This window comes from Mesocricetus auratus, unplaced genomic scaffold (assembly GCF_017639785.1).
Source record: "Mesocricetus auratus isolate SY011 unplaced genomic scaffold, BCM_Maur_2.0 Super-Scaffold_4256, whole genome shotgun sequence".
Taxonomy (NCBI): Eukaryota; Metazoa; Chordata; class Mammalia; order Rodentia; family Cricetidae; genus Mesocricetus; species Mesocricetus auratus.
In genome coordinates, this window is record NW_024429182.1 from 12,740,114 (window position 1) to 12,757,146 (window position 17,033).

A 17,033-nucleotide genomic window follows, 5' to 3' on the forward strand; every position below is an offset into this window, starting at 1 on the left:
ACAGAGCTCTGCCCTCCCCGTGGTGCTCCTGAGCGCTCTTGAATGCAGCAGGCCTTTGTCTGCAAGCACTCCTCCCCAGAATGGCAGGATTAATCAGACCCATCCTTTAAACATCTTCATCCTACTGCTTTCATAATCAGCTCCTAATGTTCTGTTCGATAGATGTGGGGCCAGCTAGACCCAACACTTGAACAGCTGCTTGGGACGTGGAACTATTCTCTGCGCCATTGATCACAAGGACAAAAATCAATCCTGGCTAAGAAGAAAGAAGTTAAAAATAAATTGCAGGCATTGATTTCTGTTCAGACATTCTGACTCCCAGTTTAGGAAGTGGGGAAGGAAGAGTGTAGGTCCTCCTGTCATGAAACCACTTCTATATCCCAGGCTCAAACGCAAACTGGGGATATTTTATACATACACATAATTCTCTTTTAATGCATGCTCCATATTATTTATTTTGTTTCTTAATAACTATCAAAGGTGAGGATCCATTTAAATCATGAACTCCCATTAGAAGTAAAAGAGGGCCAGAAAGATGACTCGGTGAAGTGCTTGCTCTGTGACCATGAGGACTGAAAAAGGATCAAAGATGAATGAGATCTCTAGCATCCAAATGATTTAAAAAACAAAACCGGGCCTGGCAGTACACACCTGAAACCTCTATTCCAAAAAGACAGAGACTGCAGCTTCCTGTGGCTCGATCACCAACTCGTCCAGCTCTGGGTTCAGTGAGAGACCTTGTCTCCAAAAATAGGATGGAGACTGATGGACAAAGATGCTTGCCATCAATATCTGTCTTGCTTGTACACACACACACACACACACACACACACACACGGAGGTGGGGGAGCATGGAAGGTTATGAATACCTGTAATCCCAGTACTCAGGAAGCTAAACCTAGAGAGTTCTGAATTTTAGGCCAGCTTGAGCTTTGTAGTGAAATTTTAAAAAAAATCCCCAAGCAACAACCAAAAAAAGAAAAGCAAGCTTTGTTTAGTTTACTGCAACATCTCCCATGTGTGGTTAGTGGGATTGGTGGATGATAGCAACTTCAGAAATATCTGTTGAGCATCTTAATGAAAAAAATTAATAAATTCCTATCTCTGTCTCTCACCATTATGCAGATTTGTTCATAGATTTATTCAAGTTTTCAGTTATTGTTCTCATTCATTGTTTTGCTTGGGAGCTATCCCTTTCTCCTAACATTATCCTTCTCTCCCCACATTATGAACCCACTACATTTTCCTTATTTGCATATTTATTTCTATATGTGTGATCTCCAAGGATCATAACCTTATTTACTTTTGGACTTTTTTATTTCATATTTTCTCTGTTTATTTCTCTCTTGTGTTCCCCAAGAAGCTGTGTTGTGGAATGTAGAAAGAAGGAAAAGTCAGCAATTCTGTGGGAGATCTGCTGCAATGAAAAATATCTTGATCTTCACATAATTCTGATATTGAAGAAGTGAGATATGGAAATCCTTCTGAGTAGTTTTCCTATCTGACCAAAAGGCACAACCTGTATAGTGAGTAGACTTTTGGAATTTGGGTGAAAAATTCTCAGAAGGTTGCTCTTAGAGCAATATGGTCCATTGCTGTCTAGTTTGGGCTCTTTGAAATATTAAGGTTCATGCAAGAGCCATAAGAGTGTCTTTAAGGGGTCAAAAATACTGTGGAGGTGTGTTGAGGCTATATAGACCGGTGCCCTTTTAAAGAAGTTAAAATCTGCCCTTTGTCTGAGAGTCCACCGATAGTTTTGTCTCAAAGCAGTTCTTATTCAGCAAGAGCACAATAATGCAACCCTCTGCAATTGCACTACAGAGGAGGCACAAGATGACCCAACATCACACAGGTTAATGATGGAGATAGAATTATGCCATGAAACCATGCCCCCCTCTTGCCTGTCTAGCCAAGGCATGCAAGTTCCTGTTATAAAAGATTCTTTGCCTTGGACACTGTGCTGAAGTTGGACACCGTAAGTAATTCCCCTCCCTTGAGAACCACAGAGAGCTCTGCTTTGTCTGGTAAACCATCCCTCACAGTTGACGCCCTGTGGATTTCCCTCAGTGTGGTGTGTGCCAGAAAAGGCACTTTCTTTTGTGTTTATGAGGACATCTCAGAGAATGTGCTGTTCTATGATCGCTCAGACCTAACACAAAGTGGGGGCGAATTGCTTCTTCTAATATTTACCATCAAACTAAGAGGTGCCTGTTAAGCTTTCCACGAATGATAGTACAATGAAAGAATGAATGAATGAAGAGTGAAGGAATCTGTCAATTGGTGTCTCTTTCTTTGATTGAACCTATCCCAACTTTGAGTAGATGGGATCAAATCAAGCTGATTAATCAATGTTCCTACCATAGTGAAACTTCAGACACCTTTATTCTCATTAGCCATGAGGGGATGAAGAGTCATAGATGCTTTGTGCAGAAATCCAAAAATGTTTGCTTACTCCATTAGATAGGTTTGGAGCTAAAAGCAAAGTGATTAAAAAATTTAAAAGGTAAAACTCTGAAGTTAATAGATGTATGAATGAATGTATGTATGTATCCTAGTTAGAAGAGTAATGTAAAGAGAACAGACTTAATGGTTTATTACTCAGTCAACAATCCAGCTGCCTGCATTATCACCATGGTTGTTTTTACAATTGTATAATTATCTTTAATAGAGAAAGGATTTCTCCTGGGAGCTGGAGTTAGAGGAGTAGGTGTCTAGGACTTGCAAGGACTTAGTAGGGAAGTAAAATTGGGACACTTAGTCAATTCACAACTGCACAACTGCTCTGAGTCTTGGAAGGAGATTCAAAAGAAGACAGCTTCCAAGGTCCAAAACGTACCAAGAAAATTATCCAGTGAGTGACAAGAGAAAGGGTCCTTATGCTGCATCCTGGGTATGGGTGTGCGGGCAAATCCTACACATGTATGTGATGATCAGCTCTCAGAGACTCAAGATGTAGTCAACATCATCAACCCTTTCTTTGGTTGATGATGCATAGTTTTTAACACAAAACAAGACTTTCAGTTCTTTACACAGAATCCACTTTTCAGGGAATGGACAAGATTTCCTGCCCTAGTATCAACAGAAATTGTACAAAACCTACTATTGTGCTGGTAAAGTCACCCAGAGAAGCTCCTGAGAAGATCAGTTCAGTGCTAATGTGAAGAAAAACCAAACATTAAATAGGCCTTTGTCTTCTTTTGCCATGTTTTAGGAGCTCAGGCATCTCTGAGATCATATGCTTAGTCTGCCATTTCCTTAGCTACATGACAAAGTAAGATTCTCTACACCACTGAAGCTTGGCTACCCCCTCCACTGAAAAGTAAAGCAACATAATATCTATCACATAAAAGCTATGAACATAAAATCAAATGGCACATATCAGACACAAATTTGGCATTATATAATTGTGAGGAAGTCCTTTTCCTACTATGACAATTTTTTCAGTTTGATGATAGTTGGAAAAGATTATGTGGTCAGGAAAAAAAGAATACTCTGAAAGTCAGTGTTTCCAACTTCACAACTGCGCAATTTGAAAACAGCAAGTATCCCAACTATGAGAGATTGCAAACTGTGGTTGCTTTGAGCTGTTTTAGACTACACCCCTATCTTCTGCCCAAGACTCAGAGGCTGTCTCTAATGACAAGAGGCTGTTTAATTAGCCACCATGAGTGGCCATCTTACCTGTAAAATGCATTGCCCAACCATTAAATGATAACCCTGCCTTCTCTTCAGTATGAGAAGCTACTGATTGTTTTCCTCACTAACCACAGTAACCCAGTCTTCTATATAGCTATTCACAATTAACCAAGGTCCAGTCAATACGTGGGAATTCATGCCTCCCACTGTAAACCTAGCTTACTACCTGTGGCTAAAGTGATCACAAACCCAATAGGAAAACCTACTATCACCAATTTTCTTTAATTTTTTGAGACAGGATTTCTCTGTATAGCTTTGTGGACCTTGAGCTCACAGGGATCCACCTGCCTCTGCCTCCTGAGTACTAGGATAAAAGGCATGCATCACACTACCTAGAAACCACCATTTTCTTAAATCAATTATTTCTTATTGTATTCTAAAATCCCTTGGAAAAGAATGGCTCACCCTTACCAAAGAAGCTTCGAGATGTGGGGTAAGGGAAGAGCTGGGGGTAAAAACTATGTATCTCTCATGTATGAAATTCTAAATTTTAAAAAAGTAGCAATAAAAAACAGTCACTAATAGATGGGTAGTGGTGGCACACGCCTTTAATCCCAGCCCTGGGGAGGCAAAGGTAGGCAGATCTTTGAGTTCCAGGCCAGTCTAGTCTATGGAGGCTAGTTCCTGGAAAGCCAGAGACAAGCAGAGAAAGCTTGTCTTGAAAAAACAAAAAAGTAGTTCAGAGGTGAAACAATTTATCTACCATAAAAAGTGAAAATAATTTAACACCCTTAGCTTGCCAAACTCCACCCATGCATACCTGAAAGGCAAAGAGATATTACAGAACATACAGTGAATTGCAGAATTATTCTCTGAGAGTGAGGAAAAGCATCTCTTACTATGTGGGCCTGGGATATAGCAGGTGTTGTAATTTCCACAGACCCTCATTAGATTTCTTGGGAAGAAACAGGTCTTTTTATTGGGTACTTGTACAATGAAGCAGAAAGTAAACAGAGAAGACCGCCATGCACAAAGGACTGATGGTTGTCAAGAGAATGAGCCCAACCCTGGAGCCTCCCTGCCTCTGTATTGTGATGAAAGTACCAGGAGTCACTCATGTGGATACAATTCATACTCAGAGACTGGGTTTGGTGGGATTCCTCAGAGTATGAGATAAACAGGAAACGAGAACCAAGAACCCTGGAGAAGCCCAAGCAAAAAGAAGGTAGGTGGAGGGAGAGCCACCTGTGTAGAAAGTAAGGCAGTACAAGGCAGGAATGGGAAGAGTATACACTGTTTAGAATGGAGGAAGCATTGGGAGAGCACACGTACTCCAGAATAGGCAGGGCAGCCAGGAGTTCCCCAGATAGGCTGGGTAAGTTATTAACCGAGGAACACTGTAAGTATACGATTCACAGGCATCTTTGATAAATTCAGCCAAAGCAATTTCAGTGGAGTGGCAGAGGCTGTCCCAGGTGGGTTACAGAGAAGGAAATGGGAAAACAGGAAGATGAATACAGACGGTGCTCAATAAATTGGGTGGCAAATGAAATATGAGACTTGTATAAAGAGGGATGTAGAGTTCAAAGAAAGTTCAGTTGCCTTGTTATTTAAGAATAGTAGATATTTGAAAATATGTGACTATTGATGGAAGTTCCAAAGTAGCCATTAGTAATTTAAAGATACAAAGGAAAAAGAGATAAATTGGTAATCTAAGACTATGAGAGAGAGGATGGCATGGGTTCAGGATTTGCATAGTTCACTCTACCAATAACTCTGGCTACACACTAGGTATTCTGTGAATATCTGAGTCTACCAAGGAGAAATAAAGCCTGAGCAAGACAAATTATATATGTGGTTTTTAATTTGATTTGGAGAGAAATGATCCATGCAATCAAGAATCAGGAAACAGAGGGGGAGAGAAAGCTATCCCAGGAAGATCACTAAGTGGCTATCATTGTGACTCAATCCTGTTGGGGACCCTACTCAAGACAAGTTTGAGCACATGAAGCTTACAGTTGTCCACCTGGCATGGGAAGGGGAGATGCTCAGACACCAGCTGCTGACTCTTAGACCATACATTGTCTCGGAGGTTCTCAACTCCCTCAAGGTTTATGTCTGCCCCCAGAATGGTCAAGAGGGCTTTTGTGAGGACCTAAATTGATGACAGATTAGACCCAGAACAAAAGGCGAGTGCGGTGCAGCTATGGCAAGGTGATAGCAGGCCTGTGTTACACACAGTTAGTGAAAGAGGCAAATGTAAGCCAGCAGAATGAGCCTATAAGCTGTCCTACCCAAATGTTCATTGAGCCCCACCCTCCATAAGTGCAGCAGTGCTCTGCATTCGTTCTTGAGAACATCTTAACTACTAGCAGCAACTCTCACACCTAGCCACAGGATTTAATATGAGCCATGTTTTAACTACATGCCAAATGAGGAATTGTCCTTGGCACCGGGTATTGAAAACACATGTATTTAAGGTTCTGGAAGTATTTGAACTGTGTACATATAAAGCGGTCTTTATTGGATTTTGTTTGATGACTGTCTCTATCTCTTTCACTTCCCTTAAAACTTCTGTGTTGAAATTGTGTCCCTAATGATGAAATTGCTATTTATTTAACATTCAAAAAGCTCTCCCATTAAAGCTGAATTAACATTATTTAAAATTTCAACACATAGATTTCTTCGAATAATTATACTCTATTAATTACTGTCATGGGGCTTTTTTTCTATCAAAAAGAGAACAATTAGAGAAATAGTAGCTACCCCATAGAGACAGCTCTCCATCCCAAGATGATGTATAAAGTAGGCTTTTCAATAAAGTATCAAAGCCTTGATGAACCAATACCAAGATGTTCTATTTCTTAAAAGATAATTAAAGCCCAGAATGCATCTTGTCTCCTAAGATCATGAGAGACTGATTTCTATGATGACAGCATATGGAAGTTACATGGGAAGGTTTTATCATGCACATATGTTGAACCATGAATTGATCCCATGAATAATTTAAAAAACGAATTTGGCAAAGAGATTGAGTAATCTTTTATGTGGCAGGCTTATGAGAAGTCTTAAAAGAGATTGTACATACACAGAAGCATGAGGTTGGGTTGTGTATATGGATTGGTGTCAAGTCTTGCCTTTTGTAAGGCTCTGTACTTTTCAAAGCATTTCAAAGACATTATTATATCCCTTGATCCTCACAACAACCTTGCAATTTGCACAGGGAAATAGCATGATTCCATTCTGCAGAGACGAGAAAGTGAGTGCTCTGAGAGTCTAGGTAACCTGTCAGCATTCCCTGGCTGGAGGCTGGTAGATCCTGATTAGAGCACAGGTCTTTAAAACCAGGCTTCTTTCCCCCAGATAAGACTCTTAGCTCCAGAAGAGTAGTGGTGGCCCATACCTTTATTCCCAGCACTTGGGAAGAAGAGGCAGGGGGATCTCTGTGAGTTCGAGGCCAGGGTGGTCTACAAGGCAAGTTTCAGGACAGCCAGGGCTGTTACACAGAAAAACCCTGTCTCAAACAAACAAACTAACTAACTAAATAACTAAAAAGAGTTCTAGCTTCTTGAGTCATAAATTGCTTGAGAGCAGGGACAATGTCTTTTGCATCTGCCATGGCCCACTGCTCTTATATTTTATGGGGCTCAGCAAACATAGGCTTTGAAGATTCATTAATGGTCAGTACTTCTGAGAAATCTCAGCATGCCTTATAAACAGAACTACTTTTCTATGTTTATACATGGAATCCTTAAAATCTAACAGCCTCTGGTTGACTTGATTTTGGTACTACAATTATTCAAGAAGCATTTTGTACAGGGCTCCATCCTCATTACAGAGGGGATTTCCCTCTTGATTACATCCACAGACTAGTACTAGGAGTTGAAAGTAGTATTTGGCACTAAAAGAATTCATACCTTCTGACTGTCCCTAAGGCATTTTCATAGTGACCTGCAAAGTATCCAGGAGACTACCAACTATAAGGAAGGGTGCACTGGACAAGTTGATTAGACTCTCACCATGCTGGTTTTCTCATTTCTGTAGGACAGAATTATGCCACCTGCTCTGCACAAATTGTAAAGCACATAGGAGATTCAAAGAGTGTACACAAGCCCCTCTAGGTATGTTTTTAGGGATACGTTTATCTACTCACAATGTTCATGAACTAAAAGTATCTCCCTTGAGCATTTAATTTGCTGTGCGACCTCCCAGGACAGTATCACGCTCTCCTAAGAGAGTGAGGAAAATAATTTGTCCTGGGCTAAAAGCCACAGAGATCAGGGAATATGTGGGCAATGACTTCAGTAGTCAGGAAGATTTTTTCCCCTTTCCCTCCTTCAAGTTGTCATTCTCTTTCATTTGAGTGTGTGATTTGTACCTGTTATTAATTCAATTTCCCTTGCATTTTAGATACTTGAATGACTACAAGTGAATGTGAACACCAATTTGTTCAGTGAGTGAATGAACCCTTGCATGAAAGGAGGCCTCTTGTGCCATCATGGGAAGCTAGGACAGAACTAATGAAATCTACTGCAGATGCCTGAGCCTTACAAAGTTGTATTCTTGCTTGCCACTAGTAGCCAGGGTATGAATCATTTGCCAGAGGAATTCTGAGATGATTGTTGCTGAACTAACTAATCTCTAGAACAGTCACTAGGAAACTATCCTAGAGTGGCGAGCGACAGGGTTTTCAACCAACTTGGCTCAGCATGCAGAAGTTAACTTGAGTCCCCCTTCTCTATAAAGGACAGTCTATTTCATTTATCCACATGGAGCATTGGCCATTCTAATAGATTCTTTACCATTAAAATATGGCTTTTTTGGCATACTGTTTTCCTTCCATTTAGATATATACCTGGTGTTTGTTAGTCACTAAAGTTTTCCTGGGATCTATTATAAAGCTGCTCAAAACACCATTTGTACCCCAACATGGTGGGACAGATAGACAGACTGGGCCTTTTGACGGGAGTTTCTTTTGTTGTTTTCTGCTGTTTTTGTCATCAGAGATCCATTTCTGCTAGCATTTCAGTCAAATTTAAAATAGTAACACTAAAAACAAAAGTGAAAAAATGTCCTAGACTCATGAACCACTGAAGTAACTTATGCTATACTTGCTCTTATCTACTTGATAAAATCGTATAACAAATCATCTACCTCTACAAGCTCTACGCCAGACTCCCGAGGGACAGCAGATGCCCTTCAGTAGAACACAGAGTCCTCAAGACCAGCTTGCCTTGGAGACACTAGACTCGGGCAGGAAGAGCTGCTCTGCACAGCTTTCCCTTTATCAGCGGTTACTCCGCGAGAGGAGGCTGCAGGGCTAGTGACTGCTCCCCAGCCTGGTGTCCTGGCACGCTGCCAGCCATCATCTATGAGTTACCCCCTTGAGAAGTGACTTGGTCAGCTGGCTGGTTTTCTTCTCCCAAGGCATCTCTATTCAGGGAGCAGAAAGGAACCTTCCACTTCCCTTGGCTTACAAACAGATCTTGATCACCAAAACAATCTAACCTTCTCCAAAAATAAAGTTTGTCCTGACCTTTATTTCAGTTTTCAAATTTATACTCTCACAAATGCGCAGAAAACAACAAAGTTTCTGGAAATTATTTGTAATGGGCTTTTTGTTATCTTAAAATACTCCCTTAAAAATAATAAAAAATAGCTGAAAAACAAAGAAAATATAGCTACAAAAATGTCCAATGGCAGAGTTAGATGTGGCAGCCGACAACTGTAATTCCAACACTCAGAAGGCTGAGGCAGGAGAATAGGGAGTTCAAGGCCAGCGTAGGCTGTACAGTGAGACTGTCTTAAAACAAACAAACAACATTAAAGAAGAAAGAGATAGGCTGAGCATGAGGGACCCTGGGAGCTGCTGGAGTTGCAATTAGGTTGCTTCCGAGATTTTTAGAAACTGGAAAGAAAGGCAAGCCATGTTATCTGTACTTGATGTGAGAAAATGGAAAGTTCTTGGGCAGAGAGGTCAGGGCACATGGGTCCTGTGGCTCTACCCCAGCCCTGTGTTGTCCTCTCTGTGTAGTTTTTCTCCTCCACTGCCCTTACCTGTGCTCCCAGCCCCTCCCCCCCAGTCCCTGAAAATCATCCACTGACACTCATCCAGGACAGTGAAGAGCTCTTCATTTAGCCAAGAGCAGTATGAGTCTCCCAGGAATGCAGCTTTCATCACAAGGCATTACAATTGTTTAGCCGCCTGTGCTCTCTACTGGGCTGAATGTATTTTAATATATTTAAATGAATGAATAGAATCCAGCACTGAATAACACATTGGGCAATTCCTAGACAGTGGAAAAAAAAAAACGCAAAGGCGCTTTACACAGAGACATTTATTATGCAGTGAGTGATTGCCAGTTATCTTAAGTTGTCTTATATTGTTAGCTGAAGAAACAAGATCTCCTTGCTTGAAAAAGATAACTAGCCACACTCCCTAAAAATAAGGACCATGTCTTATCTCCTTAGTTCAGTTCAGTCTAGTAAACACTTATTGAGTACCGGTCACTGTGTGAAGTGCAGGAGAAACAAGGATGAATAAGACGCAGTGAGAGCCCTCATGGTTTGCAGGCCTGACCAGGAGATACAATAGAAGCAGGTAAGAAGGCAGCTATGGAGTTTGAGCCAATCCAGACTGAGGATACCAGGGACGCTAAAAGAAGTGGTGCCTACTGCTGGATCTTAATGGCTGAGCTCATCTCCCAAAGGGGCATCCCAAGCAGAAAGGAAAAGGCAGGAAAGACACGGATTGGGAGAAGTGCCAAGGTGTGCGCATGGAGACTATAAGATCTATGTTATTGAAGGGTTAATTAAAGCAAGGGAGGGATGTGGGAGGCAAAGGTGAGGAATTTATAGGAGGATGACTCACCCAGGGCTCTGACTGTGGGGGTTCCAGCAGACAACACTAAGGAATTGGATTTCGCCCTGCAGGTGATTAACAGCCACTGAGGCAGGGGACATTGATTTTTATTTTAAATAAAAGACTTTGGAAGGAGTTTGCGAAGGCACTAGGGAGTTTGGTGTGCTGATCTGAGAGCAAAGAAACCAGTTAGTAAACTATAGCTACATTTCAGAAACACATGATAAGGGTTTATAAATGGTTTTAAATAGCCAAGTAATTATAATGCGTCCCCTTCTCCTCATAAATCATCCCAGAGCAGCATACCAAACAAGAAAGAGCAATGCAAACTCCACATTTAATGAAAATTTAACCATGAAATACAATATATGTGGGAAAGAAGCCATGTATATTGTGTTCCAGAAGGTTCTGCTTTGTGAGAAAAACTGCTTAGAGAAAAAATTGTTGAGTCGCACAGAACTGAGAAAGAATGAAGTAAGATAAACAGAAACAAGACTCTGATCTTTCACCAGATAAACTCCTAGATTTTTAGTATTTTGTTACCTAAGAGACCCAGGTCATTAAAAACTAAGCAATAGTTGAAAATGCTAACATACAGAGCTGGAGAGGTAGACAAGTATTTAAGAGCACTGGCTGCTCTTCCAGAGGAGCAGAGTTTGATTCCCAGCACCCACCTTTAATTCTAGTTCTAGGGTATCCTAAACACTTTTCTGGCCTCCATGGGCACCAGGCTTGCAAGTGGTTTACATATGCATGCAGGCAAAAATGCGCATACATATGAAATTTTAAAAATAAAAGAATATGAAAACAAAAATAAATGATATAAGAATGATGAACTGGTTCAATAAAAGAAAAGAGAGAAAGAGACAGGGAAAAGAAATATCAGGAACATTAAAAAAATGACTTTGATGAAGCAAAGAAATTGAAGCCACATTTCTATAATTAAAAAACTACCTGAATGGCAGTTGAAAAAATGGCTCAGCAGTTAAAAGCATTGTGTGCCCTTCCCTGGGACCCCAGTTTGAGTCTGAGAATGCATAGGTAGTTCTCAGCCACCTGTAACTCCAGTTTCAGGAAATGCAATTCCCTCTGCAGGCACCAAGCAACCACACAGTGCACAGTATATATGTATATATGAAATATACATATGTCAAATAAATATTTTCTTAACCACCTGCATGGGGCTGAGTGTTAGTTCACTCAGTCAAGTGCTTTCCCTGTGAGCACAAGACATGCATTCGATCCCTCAGAACACAAGCAAAGAAAAAAACTGGACATGGGTATGAAATGTAATTCTACAACAGGGGAGGTGGAGACAGGTGGATCACTGGCTCAAAAATTAAAGTGGATGGAACCAAAGGAATGATATCTCAGGTTGTTCTCTGATCTCCAAATACATGTGCACACATCTGTATAGTATATACATAAACATGTGCACATGCACACACACACACATGCACACACATGCACACATACACATGCGCGCGCACACACATGCACACACACACATGCACACACATGCGCACATACACATGCACACACACATACACATGCACACACACATGCACACACATGCACACACACATACACATGCGCACACACACATGCACACACACACCCATGTACACACCTATATAATTAGATCACTTGGTGAGAGAAGAGTTTTAAACAGACATATATAGGAGGCAAGGGAAGACGCAACAAGAAGGATGAGGAAGAGGGCGATTGTTTGTTTATTATTATCATTGGCAGAGGAAGACAAGCAAGAGGAACAGAAGTTAAAATGCAATGTGGCCAAATTCGGAAAAGAGGTTAAACCAGGAAAATTAGACAGAAAGACCCTGTAAACTACTAAACACTGATTCAAGCACAGTGCAAAACTATTTCATCTCACTTTGTTCAAACTGGGAGCAGGGTGGAATGCTGTCTTCATTTTTTTAGGTTTTGTCTCACACATTCTGGGTCCTATAGGAAGAACGCCCAAGCCATAATGCTGAAGTAAAATATGTCTTTCAGGATATCCTAAAGGGACTTTTGAGTTAATAAAAATGAAGAAGAAATGGAATCATTTGGATGGAAGAGACACATTTCCAGGGGGTGAAACAGTGTGCTGAACACAAGGCACACACAAACATGAAAACATCCAGGGGACTAACGAAAGTAGACAAATCAACACCCCTCCCCTAAGTGAGAGCAGGAAAAACAGAATAAGATAGCCCAGACAACAGAATCTCAGATTGCCCTGACCTAGCAATAGTCAGGCACTCAACCAGAGCCACGTTCGCAGGGAAAGAGACCAGCACATGCATGCAGGGAAAGAGATCAGCACATGCATTGTAGACCCTGGGAAAGCGATTATCAAACACACGAGGGAAGTTAAGAGTATTCCAAATTGTTCTCAAAGCCTCCATCCAAGGACAACCCCAACATCTGAGAGCTTAATGAGGGGAGATTTCCCAAAAGCTTGATGGGGACAGATATACATACATACATATACATATATGAAACCAATATCAAAACCATTGCAGGAAGAGTGGGGCATGACAGAATGTGAAGCAACTATCGCTTGGAAAGGGAACAGGGTGGGAATCACTACACACCCTGTTTCACACTCTATCCACATTGCATCACAAAATATTTAAGTCTACCAAAGCCACGCGCTAAGACCGTAAAACAAAAACTAGAAGATCCTGTAACCAACTTAACGTGAGGGCTGGAAGAAAGAATTAATGAGAAGAGGGAAAGCAGAAATGCACGCAGCACACTGGGTTAACCATCACTCACAAGACGTCAATAGATATTGTCCAAAAATAGAAGATTGGGTATTCTGTAAATAGCTATAGCCCTAAACTATGCAGTTAAAATTAAAGTTAAAATATTCAGCTCTATGAAAGGAACAGATGGGAAATTAAGGAAGGCAGACCATAATAATGAGAGTTTTAAGTTGCCATAACTACACCCTGAGCACACACTGGCAGAAGTAAGGCTTACGTACCATTTCTAAAGAGGCCAGAGGCAGAACTCCTGTGGCCATGGAAGGGCTGCTTAAGTTCCAATGGAAAACCACCTGACACATGGACTACTCTGTGTGGAGCTTGGTTGTAGACTAGTGGCATTCTTTTACATAATTACAATTTTGAGTAGTTGATGGCTTCAAGTAATAGTACTTTACCGGTGTTGATTTGGTGATTAAAGAAATTCAGTAACATTTTTAAAGCTTATGGCCATTTGCCTTACGAGCAAAAATGAATCAAGAGACAGAGCACCCTACCATCTTTGTGACATATCTTTCCACTCTTCATTGTGGTATTGTTGGCTGCTTCCTTCTTTTCTTCCTGAATGTAAATATTGATGTGCTCGGGGACTAATGTTTGGGTATTTTTTCTATCTTTTCTTACTCATTTGATTTCCAAATATTATCACATGTAGTATACAACCTTGCAATTTACATATTCAGCCATAATAGCACCACTACCCCTCTTACAGAATCTCTGACCTCCGCAGTTACAAGGAAGCCAGGCCCACCACACTTAGCTCTATGTTTCCTGTCACTCTGTCCCTGGTCAAGCCATCAAATCCTAGATAAAACAGCAATGGCAAAATACCCCAACATCCAGTTCCTGGATTATTTTTATCCATAGCATCCACCACCATGTGATTTTATAGAGAAATAAGCTTATCATAGTAGAAGATAAAAGGCATAGTACATGTTCATAGAAAGCCACTGCTCTAGTGTTGTTGTGTTTTACAAGGATCACTATAAAACCCTGTCCTAATGCAACCCATGAAGTCAGTGCTATAATTAACTTCTTTTTATAAAATAGTCAAACTCAGTTCAAGGTCACACAGATAAGTGGGGCAACCAGAACCTGAGAAACTGCCATACCCAAAACTAATGCCCATGTTACCTATCACATCCCCATGGCATCTCCTCTCTCTCTCTGTCTCTCTGTCTCTCTGTCTGTCTCTCTGTCTCTCTCTCTCTTTCTCTCTGTCTCTCTCTCTCTTCTCTCGTCTCCTCTCTTTCCATCTATTCCTATTCCTTCCCCTCTCTGTGTGAGTGTGTGTGTATATGTGCATGTGTTTCCCACAAAAATTAATTCCACTAATTCAAGAAACTTCTGCATTCCTTATCTTAGCCCCAGCAGGTGGAGGAGGTACCACACATGTAACTGACAATGAATCAAACCTTCCCGAAAACTGCAGTCTCTCCTATTTTAAGCAGAGTAAAGACTTAAACTAATTAATTAAAAAGTCTTTGCTTATAGTATAAATATAAGTATAATATATTATATATAAATATAATATAGTATAAAAAGTTTTAGATAATTTTTATTTTTTGCTTTACATCTACCTGGAGAGCTACAGAACACATCATGAAACAACACATTGGGCAAAGCAGAATGGGACGTCATGCTTCAAAGACAGTTCTGCCACATCCATCATTTACACAGTACCATCACTAAGAAAATGACAGTTTGGTAAATTCACACATCATATCATGTCCCCGTGTTTAAAATTTTTCAGCAAACACAAAGAAAACAAAATCACCCTATGTGGGGACCATGGCAACAGGAGTGGGATGGAAGTAAACACTCAAACCAAGGATGCAGCTAACAGAAGATACGGATTTCTTCAACTATGCTAGTTTCTGCCCCAAATGATCTGGCACTGGGTATGTCATCAGCTCTGTCACGCACAAGCTGATCTTGTTTTTCTGAGGCACCACACCCACCCTGGGCTGTGGAGAGAGCTATTAAACATAGACATCTATAGCACATGATGGATGCTGTGGCTCGAAGACCTAAAGGCATCAGGATGTGATGAAACCCACAGGAGTGCTCAGGCAGTAAGACAGGGGAGCAAAATGCATCAGGTCAAGGGCAGAAGTCTGAGGAATAGCAAGAGTAGTAGCTAGCATTGCATATTTTGCAGAATTTGTGTTCAGTACACACCTATGAAAGAGGCAACGAGAAGGCTGTTGATATACCATGACTTTGAGAATCAATGCTGTAATGCTGCCTTCTCCTACACTCTCTTTCAAGTTGATTTGGGGTGGCAGGCTACTTCTCCTGGGTTCCTATCAACACAATAAATATTCACTAGCGTTGAAACTTTGCCGGGCCAAAGGTGAGAGACATAAGAATTTAAAATACCGTTCTTCCTTCCAGAGTGTAAAATTTGATTTGGAAAGGAGAAGGATCTGTTCACATTTGACAAGAGATAACTCCAACAACCCATGGACTAGAGAAACGTGATCTGGAGCTGTAAGGGGCACTGAAGGCAAGGTGCATGCTCACAACGGCAAAGCCATTCATCTGGACTGAGAGGCTACGGAGCAGGCAGAGAAGTTCATTCAGGAGCAAACTCAGGGTAATGTCAAAGTTCAAGTTTCCTTTGGGAAACCATTTGCCAGACAACTGAGAGTAAACAATAGAAAAGTATATTGGAAGCTAAAGGTTGCCATCAAATGTCAAGTTTGAAAAATCAACTTATCTTCTGTCTGTCTGTCCATCCATCCATCTATCCATCCGTCCATCCATCCATCCATCATCTATCTATCTACCCATTGTCTATCTATAACTACCTATATCTCTTTTCCTCTCTTCCTTTGAAGTATTTCCTTTTATTTTTCCATATTTTTCCTCTATTTTGTATCTCTTTGAACTACAAAGTAGACACTTCAAAATTCAGCATAAAAATTCCATTTAGTGTCCTTTAACAGTTGATTTCTTGCAGGGAAACACTTGAGAGGTGTACATCCTTAAAAAAATTAAGCTCTGGAATGGGAAGGGACAATTTAGTAAGTTTAAGATTTTTCCAGAAAGCAAACTCTAGTGATGTCTAATTCATTGCAGAATTTCACTTCCAAGTTAGACAAGCAGCTTTAGACAGAAATAGAGCATGGCTTTGATAAATTACTTAAAGTCAAAGCCCATTAGACATTTGACTTTTAATAACCTCAAACCCTAGCCTAACCATCTTAAGACAGCTCTGTTATCGTGAAGTGACAATCCAACTGAAGAATTCCCTGGTTAAGTAAAATCCTCAGGGCAGAGCACTGACCCGGAGAACCTTCAGAGTGCAGCATAAGTGTGGAGTCTCCCTAGTGCCTGGAACCACACAGTGAGTGAAGGACAGTGCCCCTGCTCCACATCTTGGCATTCTCGGGAGAGCTACCCTTGTATCCTAGCAGGCAGCCAGCCTCACTCTGTCTCCCTTCCTACCACCAGTTGTGCTAACATCACTCACCTGAATGAAGATGTACTCATCTTGGACAACCAGGGAGCTTATGTCAATGGAGCGGGCAAAGGGGCCACTCCGAGTTGTCTCAGCACATTCCTGGATCCTGCAGGTGAGGTAGTGGGCGTCTGAAAGAGAAAGGCAGGGTGGCATTTCACAGCAGGGTAAATGGCAAGCCAAGGCTCTGCAAGTACGTGAAGATGGACATTATGGGGAAGGACAGGCTAATAACTTTTAAAATAATAATGAGATTGTCCTTTCTTGTATAAAGAATTTGAAGTCACCACTCCCA

The 17,033-nt window shown here is 41.0% G+C and overlaps 1 protein-coding gene across 1 annotated transcript in view; it reads right to left on the reverse strand.

The window, feature by feature from the left end:
* The window catches only part of Sorcs3 (sortilin related VPS10 domain containing receptor 3), a 609,591-nt gene that overhangs the window by 140,238 nt on the left and 452,320 nt on the right, over nucleotides 1–17,033 (reverse strand). Inside the window, exon 7 of the mRNA XM_005063478.4 lies at nucleotides 16,751–16,869. Coding sequence (XP_005063535.1) covers nucleotides 16,751–16,869 — 119 coding nt within the window. The remainder of the gene's footprint in view (nucleotides 1–16,750; nucleotides 16,870–17,033) is intronic.